Genomic DNA, 1,010 nt, shown 5'->3' on the forward strand with positions numbered 1-1,010 from the left:
GTTGCCCTCTTTGCACACACACGCACACACACGCACGCGCGCGCGGGACCGAGCCGAGGGCAGCGCGCCCACACTTCGCACTCGGAGGCGATCTGCTCCGGTCTCGCAGCGCCGATGGCATCTCCCGGCTCGAGCTTTTGGTCGTTCGGCTCTGAAGATGGCTCCGGGGATCCCGAGAACCCCAGCACAGGTAGGAAAACCAGGACCTGCAGCAGGCGAGCTTTGAGGGTGGGCTGGGGTGTGCGGGGCTAGGGGAGAGGAAGGAGGTTTCCCACCTGTAATAGGAAACTTCAGCGGCTGCGTCCTCCTCTCGGGGTAGGTCCCTGATGGCCCCAGAGACCAAAACCCCTCAGGTCCTTATTCCCTAAGAAGACGCCCCATGAATCCTGGGCCGCTCCGCCGAAGTCTGGGCGAGCCTTCTCGTCAGAGGCGTTTCCTCGACCCCTCAATTCCTCAGGCCTGGGACACTGCCACCATCTTGGTGTTTGGATCCTAGAGAGGGACAGAGTGGCAGTGGGGAAAGGATAAATGGGAAAGGGTAGAGAATTCTTGGTTTGAACGGAGAGCCTGCGAGGAAAGGGACAGGCTCGGTGTCTGGGAAAACTCGCCCGAGCGAGGCAGGAAGGGGAGGGAGATTGCCCGAGCCGACTGGCACCTAGAAGCCGCGGTGTGGGCTTCACCTTGGGGGAAAGAATCAGAAAACTGAGGGCCGGGCGGGATCGCCAGGCTCCCGCGCACTTCCCGCACCTGCCCGCGGCGCCGAACCCGGGGCGGCCCCTTCCTGGACGCCAGGTGTATTGACACTGTTTACAGAGAACGAAATTTAGCACGTCCGTCTGTCTGCTCTTCTCTTTCATCCTCGCCGACCTCGTGTCTGTCTTTCCTTACAGCGAGAGCCTGGTGTCAGGTGGCCCAGAAGTTCACCGGAGGCATCGGAAACAAGCTGTGCGGTGAGAGCCGGTGCCCCGGGGCGGGAGGCGAGAGGGCTGGGCGCCTCGGGGCCGCGGCGC

General features: G+C 63.0%; 1 protein-coding gene across 1 annotated transcript in view; it reads left to right on the plus strand.

Moving 5' to 3' along the window:
- The first annotated feature begins 6 nt into the window (after positions 1-6).
- GAD2 (glutamate decarboxylase 2) overlaps positions 7-1,010 on the plus strand; it is a 60,376-nt gene continuing 59,372 nt past the window's right edge. The window contains exons 1-2 of the mRNA XM_006773823.2: positions 7-190; positions 891-975. Of these exons, the coding sequence (XP_006773886.1) occupies positions 115-190; positions 891-975 (161 nt within the window). The 5' untranslated portion in view covers positions 7-114. The remainder of the gene's footprint in view (positions 191-890; positions 976-1,010) is intronic.

Source organism: Myotis davidii, unplaced genomic scaffold (assembly GCF_000327345.1).
Source record: "Myotis davidii unplaced genomic scaffold, ASM32734v1 scaffold86, whole genome shotgun sequence".
Lineage (NCBI taxonomy): Eukaryota > Metazoa > Chordata > Mammalia > Chiroptera > Vespertilionidae > Myotis > Myotis davidii.